Consider the following 24,248-nt stretch of genomic DNA (forward strand, 5'->3'; position numbering starts at 1 on the left):
AGAGGGAGTATAATTAACCCTCCGCAGTCTAAAAGCCATCCCTGAGCACCAAACACAACAATGGCTTGCTTGCCATCCACGAACATGCACACATTCCTACACACATACCAAGAGTCATATTTACACTTCAGAAAGGATGCTGGTGTTTCAATATTCAAAATATGACTGTGCTATTGATTAATATTGGTGGATTACATTAAATTGTGCTACATATGATACAGAAAAAAATATATAAAATCTGATTAAACACACAAACCTCACAAAAACTACTGTGACAATATCATAGCATGGTAATGGGATCAGAATGAAATATCATGGTATTTTGATGTATACCATGGTACTGACAATTAAAATATTCATGATTCACAAACAGGCAGAAAATGTAAAATGATATGAATATTAATAATAAAATCTATTCCTTCTGCACTAACCCTAATAAAAAAGTACTATGTGCAATGATGTATAATACTTTAATATGGTACTGAATGATTACCAGGGTTTGATACATAAATAGGCTAAAAAACTAACATTGATAATAAAATAACATCAATATTAATAATAAAATTGGAATATTCTGCAATAAATGCAGTAACATGGTGGTAAGATGGTGATACCATTGTATTTTGATATATACCATGGTACTGATTAATTATCATAATCATGTCCCCAACATAATGTAAATTTGTAAGATCAATAATGAAATATCATCAATATTATTAATAAAATGTGAATGTTTTTCTCTACTCTTTACCAAAACCATGGTTTTACATGACACTCAAAGATACTTTGAAGAATACCATGGTATATGTCCACAAAACAATATTACATGTCTAAGAAAATCATACTTTTGCAAGCATAAAAGATAGTTTGCTATACAAATTAAATGTCAAACACAGCAATCAGGCATTCCTTTAAAACAATAGAGAAACACGAAGGTCGAACACATTGACTCAGACACGACAGCTCAGTAATTCAACAACAACATGAAGAAAAACCTAGAAAACAACAATTCGGGCCAAAGAGTCAGTCTAAAAATATTCGCTCTGCCCTTGTCAAAGACAAAGGGAGCATTAATTTGCCCTGTTATTATTTAGAGAGGGCAGGAGGAACAAACCTGAGCCCGTCGTGACCCTGCCACAGTGTTGCAACTTGTTCTAGAGCGATGCCAGCAGAAGGCAGCACCATATGCCCGCAGCCTTGGGCCCGATGCTCTTTCTGCAGCCTAATACGCCTGTCAGGAGACGTTACTGTCACAAATCCTCTGTTTTTCCATAACGTGTTTCAAATAAACAGATTTTTTTTTCACTTACCAACAGAATTGTCCTCAGAGATTCCAGTTAGAAGGTCAGTGTCTGATTCTACTATAATGACAGCATCTACACTCTAAAATATTCTGGGCTGTTTTAACCCACGTTTGGGTAAAATATGGTCAAACCCAACTGTTGGTTTAATTTTTCTTTTTTTATTAAAATTTTAAACCCAAGCGTTGGGTTGGTCCATATTTGTCCCAAACATGGGTTGAAATGACCCAGAATTTTTAGAGTGTTTGTTTTTAAGAATATTTTGATTACAAGCATGATCATTCTCAAATAACTTATAATAACACATACATACATACATGAGATATTATATATATATATATATATATATATATATATATATATATATATATATATATATATAGGCCTGTATATTAGTGCTGTCAAATGATTAATTGCGATTAATCACATCCAAAATAAAAGTTTGTGTTTACATAATATGTGTGTGCACTGTGTATATTATGTATAAATATACACACACACACACACACACACATATATATATATATATATATATATATTATATAATATAAATAATATATAAATATATAATATACATTTCTTAAATAGCTGCATTTCAACATTGGTGCTGAAACTAAGCCTAGCATAAACAGTATCACTTAGACTATAGCATCGAGTCTACTTCCACACTTCCTCTCGTCACAGGCCACAGGCAAGTTTGGTCCGAGCGGGGCTGACCTTGCCGTTTACTACAAATGACACCCCCCTGCATCTACATTGACTGGGGTTTTAAGTCAACCAGAGACTAAAACGCTCAGTAAATCAATGCCTTCAGCCAACAAGACCCTGTCATGCCTTCAAAATGCAAAAAAAGAGATGACACAACATATCAGCACTGATATTATCAGCTATGCGTACAATTAATAATTTCAAGGGCATTTGTACTCTAAGATAAGATGCTTATGGGTGATTTGAATACCTCTCCATAAAGGTCATGTGATATCGTTCGTGTGAAAGAGCGCCGTCACAGTCAAAAGACTAGATTTGGGGATTATATACGCCATGTTTAAGGGAAAGAAAAAAATGCAGTTCTCAGCTATCAAACAGACTGTGGAAAGGTCTAGAGCATTGCAACCTCAGATACAGATGAAACAGTTCCCTTTACTCAATACATTAAACATTTTAATCCATAAAATAAGCATCATAATATCCACTGTAATACAACAAAAAAAGCATCTCTCATTTCTAAGAGATGACCTCAGAGGAAGCCCGTGCACTCGGTGTCTTAGTTACTGAAGCACACCAAACGTCATTAGGATGATGTGGATAATTATGGCGCATAAGACCTCTTAAGCATGTAATACAGTCTTTTATCTGGAGAAGTCAATCTCTGCGAGGCTGACAGCTAGCAGCATATGATCCCAGTAAACAAATACTTTCACGCGGCACCAAAGTGCCATTAAAGGCCAGAACTGTCAACACAAATTCCACTCTTGCGAGAGGAAAGGAAAGGGAGGGGGAAAAAAGAAAAAAGACTTGATCACCTCTGGTTGCCTTAACATGCATGGAGGTTGTCATGGAAACATTTCTGTGAAGTTAACATGGATACAAACAGAAGGCTTTCCGCCTTAATTGCCATTAGAGTTTTATGACCCTGTTTAGAGATGTATATTAAAACACACACGGGATAATTACGCCACTTATCGCGGAAACACATATGAAAACTGCACTCTTAAAAATGCTGGGTTAAAAACAACCCAAGTTGGGTTGAAAATGGATAAACCCAGCAGTTGGGTTAAATATTTGCCCAGCCTGCTGGGTAGGTTTATTTATCTCAACTATTGTTTAATGACTGTATTGCTTGCTTAAAATGAACCCAAAGTATGGTGGAAATTAACATGTATTAATATATTTAATAAATATTAATACATTTAATGAATAATAATTAAACAATACACATTTATTAAATTGCTTATTAATAAATGTTCACCTTTAGAGTATTATTGTTGCCTCTAGTCATTATGTGTCTGTTATTTTTAACCTATTTTGGGTTCATTTTAGTAATTTTGAAACAATAGTTGAGTTAAATAAAACTGCCCAGCACATCGGGCAAACATTTAACCCAACCGCTGGGTTTGTCCATTTTCAATCCAACTTGGGTTGTTTTTAACCCAGCATTTTTTTGGAGCTTAACCTTTGACTTTCCAAGGTTGTTTTCCTTAAAATCCCCTAAAGAAACACTACAATAAAGAAAAAAGATGGCCATTTTCTGTAAGTGGTGACTGCAGGATGCAATATGAAATATTTGAAAGAAAAAACTTGTGATTTTAAACAACAAAATGGTTCCACCCACATTACTCTCTCAGTATGAATAAAGGCAAAACCTACAAGAAGTCAACTCACCGTGGCTTCTTAACCCAGACAAATGATTTTATTTTACTCAATGCACATGCATTAATTTTAAAAGGATGTCTTTCCTTTTAACATAAAGCAGTGCATGTACACACCCCAGCAAATGATGAACGCCGTAATCAGGCTGTGCCTACAAAAACATCAGGATAATTTGAATACAGGCCCCGCTTTCCTGTCGCAGGTCAGCCGTCCCCCCCTCCCTCCACATGTCGTACGTGAAACATCACGCTCCAAACATTGCTCATTGAAACAGTGCTAATTAAAATCACCTGGGAAGAACTGCGTGGGGCTAACAAAGGGCCGGGCTTCACGTTACAGAGCACGTCTTGAGCTGCCGAGGTGTGTGTGTGTGCTCAAAATTTTACTACTGCTATTACGGCCTCTTTGAAGCGACACAGCGTTGAGTGACGAAGCACCATGATGCACACCTGCACTTCACCTGCACAGCTGCCGCAGTGAAACAGAGGTGCTTCTGCAACCAACATAAGGCTGCAAACTCTCAGAGTTAATCACAGCCATGACAGGAGCTGTAATACTATACACCTTGTTTAAAAAAAAAAAAAAAAAAAAAAAAAATCACCTACCCTATTGATTTAGTCCCACCAGATCACTTGAACCCACTGAAACTGCACTGGCAGTAGATGTGGCTGTCTTAAGAGGAGTGCTGTCCATTAACACTCCAATACATCAGCCTTACTGTCCTGACACTCACTGCTCCGAGAGCAGCTCCAAAGCGATGAAGAATTCACTCCGGATTATGGAAATGGAGCAAGCAACCACGGTAAGATTAATGTAAACCTTGATAATAATAATAATTGTATATACATAACGTGTATATATATATATATATATATATATATATATATATATATATATATATATACACACACACACACATTAGTAAATGTCACTTTTTTTACACTTCACGACAATCTGAAAATATTAAAACTCATGCAAAATTACAAAGCTTAAAAACAGACCAAAACTAAATAATCGAACAGACAACCTAATCAGTGTATTAAAGTAAATAAATGACCTGATTTCAATTTTAAAAACTTGTATAAACCTATTCAACACTCTTAATCATTTGAAAATAATTGTATTAATAGTAAATGTACTGATACGAAAGCAATAATAGATTCCTGCATATTTACATTTCATGCCTTAATGCACTAACTAAAATCCCTTATTTTAAAACGGACAGAAATTATTCCGTTATTATTATTATTTTCAAAACCAAACTAATGTACGTTTACATTTCCCTCAGGTTGTTGTAAAACTAAGACGCACAAATACAAACAGCAATAAACACAACGAAAGTTAATGAGACGTGTAATAACCTAATATGCCACAAACTGTCACTGGATGTTTATTGATCATGAGGATAGAATCACAGAGCTGACTTCTCACAAACTCTCTAACAACACAAACACTTTATAAACCATCCAACAAGCACTAAACAACCCATCCTCAACTTCTAAGTGAAGTCAAACTCAGAAGGTCAGTGTATGAAAGGCATAAACGTGAAAACTCACCAAAAGAAGTGAATGTATCTCCTTCGAGGATGCAAAGTTTCGCGTGTTTACGAGTCAGTGGTTTAAAAAAGCGCTAAAAACAAACGCACAACACGCGCTGTTGATATTCCTCCGCTCGGAGTCGCGAGACGCTGCTGTCTTCAGTCAGTGTGCTGCTGTTATTACCGACGCAACAGTGTAAAAAACGCCCGAGTAACACCGACTCCTGTTTGAATGCGCTCGCATGACGCGCAACGCGAAGCGGCAGCTTGTTTTTTTGTATCTCAATTCAATACATCGCAATGTTTCGGCCGAGTTTTGGTGGGGGGGACTAGCTTATTAGAATGCAGGGAGGCACTTATGCGGACGTGCATGTTGTTATTTTTTGGCGTACTGCGACCCCACGTGACGTCACGTCCACCTGCCGAGTAAACAATACAGTCATAAGAAGTTTTTGTTTATCGAGTCTTTTAAATAGGCTACACTAATAAGAAGAAACCAAGATCAATTGTTTCATTTGCTAAAGAGATGAATATATATATCCTGAGGAGTAGAAATGTGAAGTGCTGTCATTTATTTTATTTATCAATTTTATTATTACTATCCTTTGTTTCTGTTATTATTATTATCCAAAATTGTAATCCCTATTCATTTATGTTTGTGATTAAAGTTAATACATGTTTATTATATTATTATTATTATTTATTACAAATAAATAAAAATAAACAAAGTCTTGAAAAAAGTGATATTTATGAAGGTTAGGTTGTCTATAAAAATCTGAAGAGTGGAAGAGTGTTCAAAACAAAAGAACAACAGAGAATTCTTGTGTTTTGTTGTCCAGTGTTTTGTGTGCTTTCATTTTTTATTTCATTGCACATGAAATTTATCACCACTTGCTTAACAGTTCATTTAAACCTCGAGATGATCAACTGTACATCATCGAATAATTGATGCTGTTGTCAAATAATTTTTGCTTTTGACCATTTATGTGCTCGAATTACTAAATCTCTTTTGAGAATGATACACATACTGTAATGGTGAGTTCTGCATCATATGTGTACTGTGACAGTGTGCCACTGCCTTGAAATATTCATGTAAATTTAACAGGATTGAAAATGATTTTCAGATCTTAAGATTGATAATATCAGAAGACTCTCTTTGTGAATTAATTATCTCTGTCTCTGGCTGAATTAAATATCTTATTTCTATATTTTGGTTGCAAACACTGACTGCATAAAAAAAGGATATTAGTGTATATTAGATGGCTGGTGATATTTGCATGACATGAAAATCATTTAAATCAAATGCATATTTAAATAAGGAGGCATTACAGCAGATTTTGACCTGATTTGATGAGAACATTTTAACACTTCCAAAATCCGATAACAAATATCTGTCAGATGTCTGCAGAGGTGTAAAGGATTCTCTTTTTTTTTTTTTGTTCATTAATCAGAAAAATAATTGTAATGCCTTCTTTTCACCACATGCATGCCATTTAAATAAAAACGTTTAATCAAGAAATTGCACCATTTCATGGCTTTTATCACAAAGAAATCAAAAACACATATGTATTTTCAATATCAAATTTAGGGGGGAATCATTTTCAGAAAACTCTAGGATCCTAGCACAAAACATAAGAGTTTGCTGCCACCTATTGGAATGTTTTGGAATTCAGCAAGCGTTCACACAACTTTGATTAAACACTGCCACCTAGTGGTCAGTTAAGATCATGCACTAAAACACTGAATAAAAAAATGTAGCAAAATTTTTCTGGAGTTCACAGCACACAAGGGTCTCCCATTGATTAAATAATTATGCAATAAAAGATAAGATCCCACAGACAGATAGCTAGATAGATAGAATAAAATACAAAAATAATACAAAACAAAAAACATGAAAGCTTGCCCCAACCTGATATATTATCATAATATCTGAATGTAATGACAGTGTGGTTTTATTTTCACTTTTTTTATCTGACAGAAATAACAAAATATCACCATTGTACATTTTTTTTTGGATGACAGAATTAACAAAAACTTTTAAAAAAGTTTTAACTAACTGTTTGAAACCAAGATACAAAACCACAAGCATTTGAAAAACAGTTACTGTAATATCTCTCTTTGAGCCAACTCCCCATGTGACAGCTTGCCCAGGTCTCCTCTACATCTCCAAACGGAAGCATCAAGTTGTTTTCATGAGCATTTATCGAAGTAATCTCCAGGTTCAGGAGAGTTCAACAGACGACATGGACACATCAAAGTGTCCCACGTCTACCACACTCTAGTGACCAGGAAGACAAGCATAGTTTGCAGCTATTTTTAAGCCTGGCAACCACACAATGTTCAGCTGCAACCTGATGCTCTGTGCCAAGTCACGTTGTGAGTGAGGGTTTCAGGTGGTTAGTGCTGTTCTGCCTGACTTTACCCATTCAGCATTACCCAGGCATGTCTGCGGAAGAGCTTGTACCCTCCATGGTCTCCTGCAACATGGAGTCTCCCATCTGCAGGGACTGGATAATGAAAAACAAAGAGGTAAACATAAAATCAGAGGAGACGGTAGACCGGATATCAGAAGGAAGCTCCGCAGATGAATCAGAGGAGGTAGAACCCGAGCCCCCACCTGTAGCCGTGCGAAGAAAGGTGTCGTTTGCGGATGCCTTTGGTCTAGACCTGGTTTCTGTGAAGGAGTACGACAGCCGGGATTCATCCAGGTCGGAGGTGGACGGTAGAGAGGGTGAGGAATATTACATCTCGTGCCTCTTCACCATCCCAGCTTTAAACCAGGACATGGAGGTGAGACTTCAGCAGCAGAAGCTGGAGCTGGAGCGCATCGAGCTGCTCCCTGGATCCACCACGATCCGGGGCATCGTCCGCGTTCTTAACCTCTGCTTCCACAAGGCTGTCTACATCCGCGCCTCGTTGGATGGCTGGCAGAGCCATTTTGACCTGCAGGCGGAGTACGTGCCTGGGTCCAGCGATGGCGAGACAGACTGCTTCTCTTTCCTTCTTGTGTTGACGCCTCCATTCCAGGTCGAAGGGGTACGGGTGGAGTTCTGTCTGCGTTACGAGAGCACTGCTGGAACCTTCTGGGCCAACAATGGAGGGACGAACTACATTGTCTTCTGCCACCAAAGACGAAGGAACAATCAGAGAGAGAAAGAGAAAGACAATGAGAAAGAGAATGAGAGTGAAAATGAGAAGTTACTTGATGAGAGTAGCCACAAAAGGATCAGGAGCTGCCTTAAAACAATCAGGTAGTGAACACTGCAAAAACAGACACTAGAATCATCACTTTTACTCTAAAGTTTGGGATTTGAACATAACACTTGTTGGAAGTATTAAACTTTGGTGTGTGACTTACTCCAGCCATGAATGATACCTAAACTCATGCAGATTATTAAGGAGTTGAAGAGACAATTTTATGATGAAACTGTCATAATTCTCAGGTTGTCCAATCAAGCATACTTTGTTTTGACTGGAGAAATGTTTGAACAAATGGCTGGTGTGTGTGATTGAAAACCTGCCGTATATTTACAGTAAAACGATCTACACAGAGGCGACACCAGCAGAGGCGAGCAGAGAGACCTCAGGTGGGTTTCTTATGTGGAAATCTGGAAATGGTTTGATTCTTCATATGAGAGACTGAATTTGAGTTTCTTTTCTTTTCTAGAGCAAGTCACACCCAAAACAGAGGAAGAAGCAAATATCACTTCCTGCAAATCCCTTAAGGACTGCTGCAAATCTCTGGTATGGTTGATGAGTGTTCTGTCAAGGTTTAGAGACAAAGATGTGCATTCGAAGGCCAGGTATGGTAACTCATACATGGAATTTGTCCTCTGCATTTAACTCATCCAAGTTAGTGCACACACATTAGTGAACATACACTCTACAAGCCATGGACACACACAGCCGGAGCAGTGAGCAACACTTTGCTGAGGCCCCGACTCGGGAGCGATTGGGGTTAGGTGCCTTGCTCAGGGGCACCTCAGTCATGGGTACTGAGGTGCCCCTGAGCCCCACTTACATTTTCTGTTCAGTATTTAGAATTGAACCCGAGACCTTCGAGTTACAAGTCTGACTCTCTAACCGATAGGCCACGACCGCCCCAAAAGGGGCAGTTAAAAATTTTACCTTCATGGAATATATTTTACCTTCATGGAATATAACAAATATTTTAAATGGAATCATTACTTTCATTGTATGAAAAAGAGTATCCTGGTTTTGTTCTAATAAAAAGTGTTGGAACAATGTTTTTTTGTGAACTATCCTTTTAAAAGCACACATAATTTCATGTAAACGAAGTTATTAGTCAGGATAAATTCAAAGGCCCACTGAAGTGCCTTGAAACACGCAGCATTATTCAATGTGTTGATGTAATTTCCAATAAAACAGGAAGACAGGGTGGGACATATCGAACAGCTCCTCCCCCAGTTGCGTTTAGTTTATATCACAGCTCTGCCAGTGCCGTTGAGCTCGGTAAAGCCGCAGTTTCCACCTAATCTCCTCCGTATCACTTTAAAATAGTATCCTGTCCAGAATTCGTTTTCTGGTATGCGCCGACTTGCGAATATAATTCGCTCTGTGCCCTCATGTCTCTGGACTGGAGCAGACTGTGCACGCTGAGGAGGTTTGTGTGACACTAATGTGAAACCAGACTTCATTCACCCCAATGGAAAAAATATACTGTCTGAATCGTTCCTTATCCCCTATATACTGCACTATGTGCCATTCACCATTTAGAAAATAGTAAATGTGTGAACAAGTGACTGATTTTAGCCACAGCTATCTATTTATCTTGTAGGGGGCGGGATGCTTTATATTCTAGAGAGCATTTGATTGGACAGAAAATCTGATGAGAAGCTGAAGTGCAGGGTGATGTCATCAAAATCATTGATCCATATTAGTGGAAGTGAGAGACTAAGTTTTGAATGCTTATATTTTCAAAATGCGAATTTTGTCAATTTTGATTTCATGGGGACTTTAAATAAATGTATGTCATTTTGCAAAAATTATCTACCTCTCATTACAAACAAGACATGATAAAATCTGCTAAAAACTAAAAAAATTTCTCCATATTGTCAGGTGGATCGTCGTAGGAAACGTCAAGCTGCCCGTTTGGCACATGTGCAAGACTACTTCGCTCAGAAAGCAATGGAAACCCAGATTAGATGTAATACTAACACAGGTGAAAGTACCACATCCATCCCAAGGCTGAGTATACCAAGTAGAACTGATTTGCCGGTTGTCCACAGGCGACAAGGATGCGGTATGGACACACCACCTATACTAACGTACAACCAGATCCCTTTACTTTCTCTGGACTGGGGCAGTAAAACAACAACCCCTCCCCATGCAAACCCTCCTGATGCCTTCAATGAAACAAGCTGGCAAGTTGAAGATCACCTAGCCAAATCGATTCATGACGTCTGGGAAGCTTTTCTTAACAGCACTGACACAACAAGCACTCACAATGATATGCAGGAACAAATGTGTGGTCCTTCAGAGTCACTTGGCCAATCTGAAGTTTTAGCTTCAAGGGATAAAGTTGTAGTTCCATTGGAGGCCAATAAAGATGAGAAAGACAACAATCGTGGGTCTGGTGACAGCTCAGTAATAGAAATAGTAAAATGTGATCCTACAGAGCAATCAAAGAGTCCTTCTAGAGATCAGGTTGTGGATTGCCAGCTAGTGAAAGAGCCAAGAGTCACTACCGTACCATGTTCTATGCTGGGATCAGAGCCAGAGAGAGTGAGCAGAGATTTAGAGGCATCTCATGACCGCCAAGCCCCACATCACGAGCACACAAGTAGATCTTTGAGTCAAGACACGACCAAGCCAAGCCCGGGGGACAAAACTCGAACTGCACATGACACCGAGACTCAGAATTCAGAAGCCAGAGATGGAATCTCACCTGAAGAATGCACAGGCAGCTTCGACACCTCAAAGGTTAAAGAAAACACACACAGAGCGGTCAAAGACACCCTGACATTTACGGGTATCAGGGACATGTCGCTCACAAATAGACAGGCCAAGGGATCTTTTTCAGAAAGGAAGGATATAAATAAAGACGATAGCGAGGAGCAGGTGGAAATGAGGGAGTTTTATAGAGAAGTACATGAAGAGGACACGGAAAACAGTAGAAAAGGACAAGATGAAACAACTACGGATCACAGCGCAGAAATACAGAGCGTTTCATCGTGCAAGAGCGAGGCGTTTAATGAGAGCGAATTATGCACGTCGAACAAGAATCTTAACAAAGACAATTCAGAGCTACTGAAAAACGAAGAGAGGCTGTTTGAGGCAAACGAAGGACTTAAAATGAAGGAGCAACTGAACGAGACAACTATAGAAGCTGCTAGCACTGAAGAAAACGAAATGTCTTCAGAAACCAAACGAGAGCTTGTAGAGGACTCCCGAGCGGTGGGTGACAGTTGCACAGATGGAGAAGAGAAAGAGTTTGAGTTACTCAAGGCATTTAGCACTGACCTATCCAATCACCTTCTTCAGACAACATCTGCAAAGCAAAGTGAGGTCACTTCTCCAGAAGAAGACTTTGAGCTTGGGAAGACTCTCAGAAACTTTCAACAACCTCAGCGACTGAATAGAGAGGATGAACCCCCCACGCCATTACCCAGCATTCACCTGTCCTGGGTGGGAGGAGGCGACAGCAGCAGACCGTTTTCATGGTGGAAGGAGTTTTGCTCGATGGTTCACATGGCCAAGGCTCTTGTGTGTGCTGTTCTGTTTGTGATCTTCATAATGGCGTATCTGTATGACCTGCCGACCTGCTTGGGCCTCTATCTGTTTTCTCTGTGCTGGTGGTGCAGCCATGGCATGACACAGCGTCTGGATGGGGCTGTTGATGTGGACTGAGACCAGGCAGGACGTTCTTGAATGTTTCGGAGGACGTTCTTGTCAAGTGATGTGCGTTTCTTTTTAACGAAAAGTGACATGAAGTGATTCTACGGGCCCAACATCACTTGACAAAACTAGATTTAGGAGGCATTTTTTTCTTGTCACTTGTGTTTACATTAAAAGTTCAACTTAAAGCAGGAGTCTTTCAATATAATACTAAACTCAAACTGCCAGAATAGTGGATGAACTGCTTATCCAATTATGTGATGTAATAAAATGAGAGAAAACACTATTAGAATGTTAAAGGCAACACTTGCCTATACAGACCTTAATGATATAGCCTACAATGCCAGTCAAAAGTGTATAATTCTTTATTATTACTATTTGACACATTTCTGAGCGTATAGTAAAGACACATATACTACAATATAACACAAATGGAAGAATGAGGATCATATGAACCAAATATCTAATTGAGGCTTCATGAGGTATATTTTGAGCAGTATTGAAGCAGTCCACATACAGTCAAACCAAAATTTATTCTGACATCTTGAACATTTCATTCATTAATACAGTTTATTCACTATAGTTTAAAAAAATGGTAATAAAATGTGACAAGATCTCAGAGTTAAACTGTGTCAGAAAAAAAAAAAATCTTAATTATGTCAGATAACACTTAAGCAACACATGGTCAGGTCAAAGTGTCTGAATAATTGTTGATTCCAAATTTTTATCAATTTTACTGGTAGTCCACTGTATGAAGAATTTTTGGGTATAATTGGGTATGTCACAGTTTACTTTATTTTGCAATCCTCACTTACATAAATGAACTATAGTGTCCTGCACCCACTAGTAAAAAAATATCAAAAATGATTGTATGTTCATGGCAAAATATATATATATATATATATTATTTTTTTTTTTTTTGCGTTTTTACTTTTACTTTTTAATTAGTCTTTTTGCTTCGTTTTGCTTTTGCTTTGCAAAAAAAAAAAAGGCATTAAAAGAAGATATATTTAAGCTACTTGACAAGCACATAAGATATTAAGTATTTTCATGTATTGTATCTTGTATAAGTGTAAAAAATCTTCAAAAGACAAAAAGATAATGTCTCTTAGAACATCATGAATTGTTGCTTCTCAAATTCAAGGATTTTTAGATATTTTAAAATTAAATGACAAAAAAAAAAAAAAAATGACACAATAATTAAAATTACACTAAATATTTTTGAAAAGAAATTCATACCCAAGCAAAGTTATAAAACCTCAACAATTACAAGTGTTTTGAAGATCATGAGGAACATATTTATGTAGTCTGATGTGTCCAAAATTTTGACTGGTACTGTACCTTTGTGAAATACATCGCTGGGGTTATACAAAGGCATATCAAATGCACTATGTAGACTGAGAGGACACAGCGGGCATTTCATGTCTCTTTAGGGATGTGTGTGACAGACGTGACATTTCCTACAAATCCCACTATCACTCTGTTCCCATAAGACAGGAGAGAGTATGAGACAGAGGCTGGGGAAAGGACAGGGCTTCTAGACCTCTGATCTGTGAACATAGCTCTATGTAATTCATACATACCCGATAGCCTTAAAGGCATAGTTATGCACAAGTGAAAATTCCCCTCATTTACACACCCTCATGTCTGCAGAACACAAAATGAGTTTTCCATGCTATTCTCCATGCAATTACAGTGAATGGAGACTCAAGCTTTAAAACACCATTAAAACATCATAACAGTATTATAAAAGTAGTTAATATGTGAATAATCTATAATGAGACTAATTTACATACAAACATGTGTTTGGGCTCAAAAGAATGACATGATTTTTACACCTCGTTGAACTGGATTATGGGCATTTAGTGAGTAAGGCACATGATTGTGAGCTAAAATACAACACACAAAACTTTTTATTGAATTTAAGTATGTTGGTCTTTGTATGCGCTTTGTCTCTGTTTATGTGTGTATGTGTGTGTGTAATAGAGATGTATTGTGTGTGTGTGTGTGTGTGTGTCACTGCAGTCATATGATCCAGTCTTCTATGTCTCTGACCTTTCAGTGTTTGGCTGCTCTCTTCACATTCACTGGAGCTGTTCATCTATACAGAAAGAGAAAATACACATGTATAGTTTTACTGTTCTTAATATCTGTATTCACAACATTTACTCTATGTAACCATTCTTAAAAGCATTAAAAACTCCAAGCTATGAATAATCTTTATGTACTCATACATAAAGTGAATAAGGCTGAAAATATTACACTGAAATATTAATTTTAAAGTACAGTGTGTAAAGTTTACACTGCTGAAAATATCAGCATAAATATCCACATTGGACCAAGCTGGTTTATGCTGGTTGGAGCTGGTCTTGTGACTGGAAGACCAAAAAAAAAAGATATTGTATTACATCTAAGGACATTTAAAGAGCACCGAGTCCTCTTGGATGTGTCTTTAAACTTGTTTGTTGCTGATAAAAGGCACTTTTACATGCTGTTCTTCTATGCAATTTAAGGCTTATTTGAATTGCATACAGTGTTTTTTTAATAGTGTTTACAGATGATCCAGACACTCACACATGGTACTTTGTGTTGGTCTGCAGGAGAAACACTGAAATTAAAATTAAATCAAATAAAAAAAACCCAAGGTGAAATTCAACTGACCACCAAACACTGGCATAAAAACAACTCAAATTAATAAATAATACAGTCACCGAAAGCAAATATTCCAGGGCACTTACAGTTATTCATTTCAAAACCAAGTACCAATTTGCAGTATGTGCTGACAAACTTCACGACAAACAGACATAGGTTCATTATATGTATTACTGCGCGCCTTTCCTGTGTATTTCCATTGCACTTTTGAAGTGACTCAGGAGGAACATGATATTCCCAAACCCTCTCACAGAAGAAAGACACGTGGGTCATGAGCTAAAATGTCACAACGATCACATGACAGATTTTTTTGGAGGCACAGATGCTTCGGATGTTTCATGCATGATTGCTTTGCATTTAATTATGTGTTGAATGTTGGCAGGGTCACCGTGATTTTGCAGTAAGACATGTTCCTGGATCAACATATTTTAGTCCTAACCTTTTCCTAATTCCCAACCCCTAAATCTAACCCTACCCATAACTTATCCCTAAAATCAGAGGGAAATGATAATTGAATAACACTGATGTAGAAGCACCTAACCCAGGTTGTAAGCCTAAACTTGACATAAATGGTAAACTTGTCCCTCAAATCTGATTGGTTGATTGGAATGTTGTTCCAGGAACAACAAAGATGTTGATCCAGGAACATGTTGTACTTGGTGAAATCACGTTCACCATGTTGGCACCCTTTCCTCTATTTTTTTTCCCCCCTGAAAGTAGAGGCATCCTAAAGCTGATCAGTCTAAACGTTTAACCAATCTGCATATACTGCTGAATTTTGCATCTGCCAGTGTTTTTATTATTGTATTTCATCTTATCTATGGAGCCACTAGATGGAGCCAAAACAGCAATTTTACTCCTGACAGCTCAAACTGGAATAAACCACTCTGGAGGAAATGCACTGTGACAGATTGTGCTGGGTCAAACACTCAGACAACAATGGAAGCCAATGAAATGTGTAGCTGCCATGTAGAAAATTGTGGTACACACAAATATTGATTGAATATGTTTGTTTTGGGGGCTTAAGGGCTAGCATTAGCTGCTAAAACAGAGCAGGCTACCAAACACACGATGGCAGCATGTACCATTGAGATCTGCCTCGCTTTCTCATACACACATACACACACACACATAAAACACACAACACAGTCTTCCATCTTCTCGCATGTCCGAGCACTGAATCTGGGTTATATCCTGGGTATCCCAGGAGGCCAAGTGTTCATACATCATTATTGAAACATCCAAGCTCCTGAGGACTGATCACACATACATCCTAACGCTCTCTAATCTTTCTCTCTCCCCCTCTGGGTAATGTGTGGGCTTGCCAAGTTACCTCATCCCTTCCTGTGCACATTTATATAGTGTTGTCGTGTATGTTACCAACAGAATGTAGAGCGGTGTTCTGCAAACTCTGCAGAAACTGCTTAGACTGCAGAAGCAATCAAGTTAAATGACTGTTGTCCTTTCATGCAATTCACAATAAAACTAGTTATGATAAATATCCACAGTAGCTAAGTTTACATGCAGCCTAATAATCCATGAATAATTTTACAAATAAAGCAATCAGACCGAAAAGCCTTCATGTGGTTTGAGCAGATCATAACTGCCCCAAAAAAAACCCCTCTAAAATCACCAAACCAGACCAGCTAAGACTGGGAGAGCCCATCATAAGACCAGCAGGTCATCTTAGGCTGGTTTAAGATTACTTTTGTTCAGCAGGACCGGAACTATATATCTTAAAATCTGCAGTTGGATTAAATTGACAGAGATACTGCAGATCTTAACATAGCCTGGAAAAATCAAACAAACAAAAAACTTTAAATCAGCCTAAACTGATTGTCGGTCTTGGCCAAGGGTTTGTCCAAACTCAGTCCTGGAGGGCCACTGTCCTGCAGTGTTTAACTCTAACTTGCCTCAACACATCTGCCTGAAATGCCTAATTAGACCTTGATTAGCTGGTCCGGGTGTGTTTAATTGGGGTTGGAGCTAAACTCTGCAGGACAGTGGCCCTCCAGGACAGAGTTTGGACACCCATCTGTAGGCAGGTTTTAGAGAAGTTTGGAGCACTTTTCAGCTAGTCAGATTGGAAAACCAGACTGACAACAAGACCAGAAGACAATCTTAGGCTGGTTTAACTTGGTAAACCTTAAAATATATGGTAAAATAGTAAATCAATTTGTTCAGAATACATAACTAGGGTGACCATATGCGCCATTCTCCCAGGACGCGTCCTGTCCAGGATTTCTAAATTGCCTAAAATGGCTTGAGCCCTTGCCTCTTTAATTGTGAAAGTGGTCATATCGATGTGCCCCCGGAACACGATTTAGGAACGCGATTTCTACACGGAGGTCTGTGCAAGCCACTGTTCTTATTGACATTCTTCATGCAATGCATTAAAATGTTGTCGTATTTGCAATGCTTTGACCGTTCTCTGTAGATCCAGCCTTCTTGCAAGCCACGATCGGTTGATTATGTATAATGCATGCTATTGGTCAAATTATTTTTCAGTCGTTACCTTCCGCAAATATGAAAACAAAACCAAAACTGGGACATTTTATGCAACTTAGAAATCCTGGACAGGACGCATCCTGGGAGAATGCCACATATGGTCACCTATAAGACCCAAATCAAAACATACATTTTCATTATATTATAATGTTTAGGGTAAATAATTAATTCGGAATCTGTAATTAGACTCAAATTGAATTTGGACTGATGATATATGCCTATGTACCAGGGCCGTAACCACCATAGACATTGAGGGGGACAAGTCCCCTACAATAATTGGAATTGGCCAAATTGTCCCCCCTCAATATTTGATATTTCTTAATGCAGCTCTCAATTATGCACTGGTCTGTTTGTTGTTAAATTGACAGGCAGTTTAAAAAGTTATATTTTTAGGCTGGTCTGCCTCAACTGTCTAACAAAATTATGGCCAATCAGATCAAGCAAGGCGGGGCTTACTAACCACTGAAGACGAGTGTGAATTCCAACGCGATGCTTTGTTTTTACAGTGAAAGAGTGCTTGTGTGGTAAGATATAAGTAGCTAAATATTTAATATTTGACAACTGATGGATGTGTTTAATGACCCACAGTAACATACAGTGATGCAAACTACTCAATTTCACCATTTTGAATTGTAAATATGCATTTAAAAGATGATGTCATTCATAACTGAATGTGACAAGATGACTTTTTTACATTTTTGAAATATCAGACATAAAAATGAGTGAATGTGTGCATATTTTTAAATAAAATATTATTTGCAAAAAGTTTAAATGGACTACTTCACAACTATAGGCTATTAGACCTAGAACTTCTTTTACCATTCTTATTTCTTCTTTATTCTCTTAAATCCCTTTTAATCATCAAGACATGGTTTCAGCCTTGATATTAGGGCTGGGCGATATATCGCATGCGATTGTCACGCGCATTTCGTCAGTAAAGCCGGTTCCCTGATTACCGCGAAATCGCCATCACCTGCTTTCAAATGGAGCGGCATTTAATAGACAGAACCGTAGATCACTGACAAGCTACGCAATATCGCATTCATTATCGCAGATGAATCGCCTTCGATAATGAACGCGATATTGCGTAGCTTGTCAGGGAACTGGCTTTACTGACGAAATGCGCGTGACAATCGCATGCGATATATCGCCCAGCCCTACTTGATATATATACACACATATTTAAATTCCTCTCATAATGTTTCTTCAGTCTGTGCTATCAGTCAGTTAACTGAAGGTTGTCTATCACCTCATGTGGATCCAAAATCCATGTCTTCGAGGTCAGAGCTGAATGAATAGGACAAAAAAAGAGATTGTGAAGGAGGAGAAGTGTTGTAGGTGTTTGGAAGTGTGCCCGTGGACCCCTAGGGGTCTCTGCGGTGCCTTAGTGGCAGTCTCTCCACTGGATGAATCACAATGAGGTGTCGGCTTGTGCTACGGCTCGGGCCCTCAACACAAGAAGACAAGTTGCTCTTGAGACAACGTCCCGCGGGACATAGGGGTTGACCCGGGTCGCTCTCTCTCTCTCACACACTCACGCTTTTTCCTTCCGCAGTTTGTCACAGGGCAAGTTCAGACAGCCAATCACTTCAGTTTGTTTTTTTCAATAAATAGTCATCTGTGAGTTTACAACAGGCTATACCGATTAGTGAAGTGCCAAGACAAAGGAAATGTTGGCATAGTGTTGGAGATGTGGAATAGCAGTTGATGGTTCTTTTGGACATGATACCGTAGCAATAATGCTGCCTTTCCTAGTTAAAAATTTACTACTGTGAAGCTCTGGGATAATTTGATACCCAAGTTTCCAAGTTGGGCGAGCCATAAACTTTAAACAGCGTGGAGGGGAGAATGATTGCTGCTGTGACTGGTAGTCTTTATTGGTTTTTTTTTTTTCCATAACAGCCTCACCGCCTGGTCTTGTTGTTAAAGTAGTGCATATTTACATAATGGATAATCATTTGAAGCGTACTGTATATGTTTTATACAATTTTCTCAATAAATATTCAAGACTATACCTGCTATCCTCTATGATCCCTGTTCTTTCCAAAAACAAAGCACTTTAATGCAACAAGCTCGCAATCACGAACGTTGAAATTAACATTAACAAAGATTAATAAATGCAGTATAAGCGTAGTCCATTATTAGTTCATGTTAGTTAATGTTAACTAATGAACCTTATTGTAAAGTGCTACCTTAAAATTATTAGGAATTGTATAACTTACTGACCCTATAATAGGCTATTTCTTATAAATAACACAGGTGAAAAAAGCACATCTCTATAATGTACTTAAAGTGCTCTATTTTCGTGCACTAATTTTGTACTTAATGTACTAAAAATTCTTTTTTGGAATTCTTAAGATAATCTTAAGAACATTGTGTACTCAACTGTGCAATTTTGAGACAGCATTAAATATATACTAAAATGTGCTTTTAATATACTATCTCTGTATTTAAAAAATGTATTTAGATACCACTTATATTACATTTGAATCCATAGTAAGTGGTACCCAAATATATTTTTTTAAATACAAAGATAGTATATTAAAAGCACATTTCAGTTCATATTTCATGGTTTCTCAAAATAGCACAGTTGAGTACACTTAGATGTTCTTAAGATTAACTTAAAGGTGCCCTAGATTATGTTTTTAAAAGATGTAATATAAGTCTAAGGTGTCCCCTGAATGTGTCTGTGAAGTTTCAGCTCAAAATACCCCATAGATTTTTTTTAATTAATTTTTTTAACTGCCTATTTTGGGGCATCATTATAAACGCGCCGATTTTGTGCAGCGGCCCCTTTAAATCCCGTGGTCCACGCCCATAGAGCTTGCGCTTGCCTTGAACAGTGCCTTAACAAAGTTTACACAGCTAATATAACCCTCAAAATGGATCTTTACAAAGTGTTCGTCATGCATGCGGCATGCATGCGTCGGATTATGTGAGTATTGTATACTGTTATATTGTTTACTTCTGATTTTGAATGAGTTTGATAGTGCTCCGTGGCTAACGGCTAATGCTACACTGTTGGAGAGATTTATAAAGAATGAAGTTGTGTTTATGCATTATACAGACTGCAAAGTGTTTAAAAATGAAAATAGCGACGGCTCTCTTGTCTCCGTGAATACAGTAATAACCGATGGTAACTTTAACCACATTTAACAGTACATTAGCAACATGCTAACGAAACATTTAGAAAGACAGTTTACAAATATCACTAAAAATATCATGTTATCATGGATCATGTCAGTTATTATTGCTCCATCTGCCATTTTTCGCTATTGTCCTTGCTTGCTTACCTAGTCTGATGATTTGGTTGTGCACATCCAGACGTTAATACTGGCTGCCCTTGTCTAATGTCTAATGGAAACGTGGGCTGGCATATGCAAATATTGGGGCGTACACCCCGACTGTTACGTAACAGTCGGTGTTATGTTGAGATTCGCCTGTTCTTCGGAGGTCTTTTAAACAAATGAGATTTATATAAAAAGGAGGAAACAATGGAGTTTGAGACTCACTGTATGTCATTTCCATGTACTGAACTCTTGTTATTTAACTATGCCAAGATAAATTCAATTTTTCATTCGAGGGCACCTTTAAGAAGTACTAAAGAAGAATTTTTAGCATATTAAGTACAAAATTAGTGCATGAAAATAGAGCACTTTAAGTACATTATAGAAGTGTACTTTTTTTTTCACCTGGGAAGACTTGCTTATTTCAGAGAAACAAAAATGATGAATAGTTGATTTATCTATTACCATCAGACCAGATATGTTCTGTAAATAGAAAAATTCTTGTAGCTGGAAACTTGATGCATCACGCCTGATTAGAACACGTGTGAATATTACCATGTACTGTGTTTTTTTTGTGTGTGTGTGTGTTTTAACCATAAGAATGGTTTACTTCAAGATTCTGAGAGGTGAAAACTGGATGATTCATCCCAACTGTTCCAAGAGAGTTTCACTCCCCCGCTACTCTGAATGTTCTGTCTCATTCTCTTTCTCTCTTTCACACACACATACACTGTGAGATTGTGAATGTCAGATGAGTATGTCTCAGTGTGTCATGCTCTTTTATTCCCAAGCTCTTTCTGTTACACACTCACTCTCTCGTTTTCTTCCTGTACCTTCTTCCTGTAACGATGTTTTATTCTATATACAGTATAATCAATGCAACATGATTACACATAATTGTAAAGCATAATCAACGCCAAACCCTTACAAAGAGAACTGTAGTGGTACCATGGTACACTGATGGTATGGTACTTTGTTATATAAAGTACCATGGTATATAAAGTACCATGGTATACCATACCCACACTCACAAAAAAACCTAGAACCATGGTAATACTATGGTAGTCTGATTATGTTGTTATTATTATATTAAATAATTATTTATTTACTAGTTAAGTATTTATTTTATTTTGTAATAACACCAGAACAACAAAAACATAATAATAATGCTAATAATAATAATAATAATAATAATGCTAATAATAATAATAATAATAATAACAACATGTTGTTATTCTGGTGTTATTATAAAATAAATAAACTCATAAATAATTTATAATAACAATAATTATTATTATTGGTGTTATTACAAAATAACTAAATAATAAATAATTATTTAATATATTATTGTATTAATTATAATTATTATAATTATTATAATTATAATTATTATTATTATTATTAGAGTATAATGTAAACAATGTACCATGCCATCACCTTAATGTTTTGTCTAATAATAATAATACGTAACACATTATTGTGGGTATAGCAAAAATGTATTGGTGGTTATTTGTACTCTTACAAAATAAAAAAAAATAAAAAATACTATGGTGATAACATCATTTACATGGTACGATGTCCAAAAAACTTATTTTCATAGCAACAATTATAAAAATAACATGGTAATACCACAGTACCTTTTGGTACTTTTATTGTTAGTGAAAGCAGAAGTGTTCTGCAGTGATATATGGCTTTGTTAGGGTCACAGTTCTCCACACACACCGACACACATCCAAACACAGCAGAATGAGCTAAAGAAGAAGGCAAATGGATTGAGGAAGTGTCTCCTCCGTCCACTGGATTGTGTGCACCAGCCTCAGAGCTTTCAATCACCTGCTCCTGGCTCAACTCAAAGCTCGGCTCCACAGCCATCGAATTACGCTTTATTATCGCTCCCTGTCCAACACATGGGCCCCAACATGACATCCATCTCATCCACTGCAGTGTTCACTGCCTGACAAGTGCTCAGACTAGGCGTAAACACAACCTCTGCCATCATTTTCATTGCTGAAAGCAAAAACGATAGCACAGATGCTTGGCTCCGAGTCCAGCCTGAAATGAAGGGACCGGCGAGATGCTTGTGTGTGGAGATGAAGAGGAGGTGTGTTGGATAATGATGGCTAGTTCGTGATGGGTATATTTGGTGTGGAGTGTAGGTGGAAACACAGAACCTGGTGTGCAAATAAACTGAGGCTTATTTTGACGAGACGTCGGGGGAGATTCTATTAAAACTGGCTTTATTCTAATACCTATACAGGAATAAAGAATAATTATGTAGCATTCAGCATGGGAGTGAAGTTGACTGCGAAAAGTCACAATGTTTAATCAGGCTAAAAAACATATACACAGTAATGATGAAGTGCAGAGATCCTATGCGTGAGATATTATGCTTGTGCATTTTGTCCCCACAGCCGTCAACGACTGTCTGTTCGTACAAAATCAGAAAATATGGCTTCTCAAAATGTCTGGCTTCCTCTTTTGATGCACACACACATTCACTAACAGCATCCGTTCCATACAGCATAGAGAACGTCACCAGTGATTCACATGGGGTCACATCACAGGGTTCTGCAGCTGCATATGTTACTGCCACACGCGATAGAGAGATCAGACCGTGAGGGTATTTCAGTTCAACATCTAATGGAGGAATACAAAAAACTTCGGGACAACATTTCTGTACATGTTCCAGTGATTACCAGTGTAACACTGAGGTTTTTCCTGCTCTGAGCCGTCTTGTAAACAAGCTGATGTTTCTGACGATTACATCAGCAATGGTAATTGATGTCGATGACAACATTTATACGCTTTCTCCTTTCTGACTAGGCTGCCAAAACATTTCGGTTTAAATAAAGTTTAAGTCCTCCAACCAATAACTGTTTCTGGTTTATATTCTCTTCAGTGATTTGGTATGTTTCTATCCAGTAGGTTGTGTGATAGTGAATTTACTCCAAAATCACTATGTAATTTTGATGTATATTATGGTACTTAAAATGATTTCAGCTACAAAGTACTAAGTATCATAGTACTACCATGGTATTTTAGACATGTACACCTTAGAAGTATGTAAATACCATGAAATATCGGACCATATATGGTTCAAAGTACCATAGTATAACTACTGTACCACGGTACTGATACCAGCAATTGTTTTTTTAAAGGTCCTGTTTTTTGTGTTTTTTTGAAGCTTTGATTGTGTTTATAGTGTGCAATATAAGACGTGTTCATGTTTCGCGTGTAAAAAAACCACAGTATTTTTCACATAATTTACTTATCTGTATACTGCTGTTTCCACTGTCATAAAAACGGGCTGATGACTTCCTTGTTCTATGAAGTCCCTCCTTCAGAAATACGTAACGAGTTCTGATTGTGCCAGCGGTTCCTGTGTTGTGATTCGACAGCAGCTTAGCGAACCTTGCCCGGAAAGGTCACGCCTCTTACCATAACGTGGAGATGCATGCGCTCAGTGTTATTGTAAACATGTCTTTAATTTTACCCTATCAATTTGAGCCGGAATCAGACCCGGTGATTGGACTGCGGGATGAAAATAACAGCGTTTCGACGACATGGCGACAAACACACTCTACAAACGTAACTCTTGTGTATTCCTGTGGGCGCAGGTTAGTCAAAAAACTGTTTTAGTGACGTCATTAAAGAAGGAAGTAGAGGGATGTAGTCCAAACTGGCCGTTCGATGTAGGCGACTTCTGTTAAATAAAATATCTCGCTTGGCAATGAA

At 37.7% G+C, this 24,248-nt stretch overlaps 2 protein-coding genes across 10 annotated transcripts in view; one reads left to right on the forward strand and one right to left on the reverse strand.

Annotated features, from left to right (window-relative positions):
* foxp2 (forkhead box P2) overlaps positions 1–24,248 on the reverse strand; it is a 156,053-nt gene that overhangs the window by 107,795 nt on the left and 24,010 nt on the right. For 4 of the 9 annotated variants that reach the window (XM_048156379.1, XM_048156377.1, XM_048156375.1 and 1 more), the window contains one exon: positions 14,122–14,167. The gene's annotated coding sequence lies outside the window, so the exon portion shown is untranslated. Of the gene's footprint in view, positions 1–4,276; positions 4,480–5,227; positions 5,748–14,121; positions 14,168–24,248 lie in introns of those variants that run through there. The other 5 variants (XM_048156373.1, XM_048156381.1, XM_048156385.1 and 2 more) reach the window with 5 other exon arrangements.
* On the forward strand, positions 7,014–12,352 carry ppp1r3aa (protein phosphatase 1, regulatory subunit 3Aa). The gene is made up of 4 exons (XM_048156371.1): positions 7,014–8,459; positions 8,743–8,795; positions 8,876–8,952; positions 10,288–12,352. Exons 1-4 carry the CDS (start codon positions 7,651–7,653, stop codon positions 12,076–12,078), a joined length of 2,730 nt encoding a protein of 909 aa, XP_048012328.1. The 5' UTR covers positions 7,014–7,650; the 3' UTR covers positions 12,079–12,352.

Source organism: Megalobrama amblycephala, linkage group LG14 (assembly GCF_018812025.1).
Source record: "Megalobrama amblycephala isolate DHTTF-2021 linkage group LG14, ASM1881202v1, whole genome shotgun sequence".
NCBI lineage: Eukaryota > Metazoa > Chordata > Actinopteri > Cypriniformes > Xenocyprididae > Megalobrama > Megalobrama amblycephala.

What these genes read in the sequence shown, in the direction of transcription:
- ppp1r3aa (XM_048156371.1), top strand. Translation starts at nt 7,651, where the DNA reads ATGTCTGCGGAAGAGCTTGTACCCTCCATGGTCTCCTGCAACATGGAG. An exon ending in AGCTGCCTTAAAACAATCAG is followed by an intron (nt 8,460 to 8,742) that starts GTAGTGAACACT and finishes GTATATTTACAG; the next exon opens with TAAAACGATCTACACAGAGG. An exon ending in GGCGAGCAGAGAGACCTCAG is followed by an intron (nt 8,796 to 8,875) that starts GTGGGTTTCTTA and finishes TTTCTTTTCTAG; the next exon opens with AGCAAGTCACACCCAAAACA.